General features: G+C 34.9%; 1 protein-coding gene across 1 annotated transcript; it reads left to right on the top strand.

Annotated features, from left to right (window-relative positions):
• Nucleotides 1–319: 319 nt before the first annotated feature.
• Nucleotides 320–1,276, top strand: LOC145130945 (uncharacterized). The gene has a single exon (XM_079065691.1). The coding sequence runs from the start codon at nt 320–322 to the stop codon at nt 1,274–1,276; it is 957 nt and encodes a 318-aa protein (XP_078921817.1).
• Nucleotides 1,277–1,538: the final 262 nt, after the last annotated feature.

The raw sequence follows: 1,538 nt of genomic DNA, 5'->3' as shown, positions 1-1,538 counted from the left end.
TTTTTTTTTTTTTTAATTTTCCAAATATATCCCTTAATAAATTATAGAAAACATTTTTTTAAAATGTCCTTTTATGTCATTATATAAATTTCAAACATATTTTTTAAATGCCCTTTTATGTCATTATATAAATTTGAGATAGACTAGTGGCTCATATTAAGAGGATAACTTATAATTCCTTCCTGAATCAAACCATCACAAACTGTGAAATGTTAGTTTCCCGTTATTTCTTTTACTAAATCTTGAAACGCGTTTTTTTTCTCTATAAAGTTGATAGACTTGCCTGATCTTTTGTCACTGAAAACTCTTTAGACTACAGATGGAATCCAAAAAGATTTTTCTTCAGTTCCTAGAATTCTTGAAGAAATGGATCGTGATTATGTCGAAAAATAGCAAACTAATGGCCATTGTAACCTCGATCTACATCATCATCGCGTCTCTTTTCTCCGTCTTGAACATCTCTACAGTCAAACCAATGATATTTGATGTTGTCACAAAATCTATGATGCTACCTTCTCAAGATCCACAAGGCCCTGTTTTTGCACAAGTTCAAAATACGATGCAGAAAGAGTTCAAAATATTCTTAGGCACCGAACTAGCTTTCATTGTAGGCCTATTCATCACGTCTCTTATTGCCCAAAATGCAATTATTTTGCTAATTGGAGCTGCTCACAAGGACGAGAAAATATCTCATATAGATCTGATCTTAAGGATGCCACAACCATTAAAAAGGACCTTCATCACTTCTTTTCATGTAACACTTCTCAGAATTGGCTTTCTCTACATTGGTTTCTTTTTCGTAATGGTTCTTGTCATAGTGACTTCTGGGAACAAGATTGTATCAAAACTGATACTATGGGCGCTCGTGGTTCTTGTTGTGAGCATGTATCTATATTTTTCAGTTGTTTGGGTTCTATCCATGGTGGTTTCCGTGCTAGAAGAGTGTTCTGGAATTGAGGCGTTAGGAAGAGCTGGGAGGCTTGTTAAAGGCATGAAGTTAAAAGGGTTTCTTCTGAACTTTCTGTTGGATCTTCTATCATATGTTTTCTTTCATTTCTTCTCGAGGATGATGATGGTTAAACAGCCCGCATTGACTCAGGCGATCTTGCTTTTTTTTCTGGTGGGTTTTATCTGTTCGATAACCATGTTCAAGTTTCAGGCATACACAGTTTTATACTTCGAGTGCAAGAAGAATCATGGTGAAGAGATTGAGCTACATGGGAGCGTTGAATATAGTAAAATACCAAGAGTACCCCTTGGTGAAGAACTACTATAAGATTTACTGATGTGTTGTATGTTTCCAGACCACATAATCGTCTGTTGTGATCATGTATTGAAATATTCTAGCTAGCATCCTTATTTTGCTACTTGTATAAAATGGCAATGTTTATGAGAAATGAATACAAGGTAAGCTGGTATAAAATTAATGTCCAAGATGAAAACTCACTAGCATAAGTTTATCACACTAGAAAGTACAATTTCTATCAAGATTCTATTCCCAATGGAATATGCAATGCCTTTTCAGGCGCTTATGCATC

This window comes from Lactuca virosa, chromosome 8, assembly GCF_052849685.1.
Source record: "Lactuca virosa cultivar CGN04683 chromosome 8, Lactuca_virosa_CGN04683_v6, whole genome shotgun sequence".
NCBI lineage: Eukaryota > Viridiplantae > Streptophyta > Magnoliopsida > Asterales > Asteraceae > Lactuca > Lactuca virosa.
This window is presented reverse-complemented; position numbering and strand designations above follow the sequence as displayed.

Excerpts from the sequence above, each read along its gene's own strand:
- LOC145130945 (XM_079065691.1), top strand. The coding sequence starts at position 320 with ATGGAATCCAAAAAGATTTTTCTTCAGTTCCTAGAATTCTTGAAGAAA.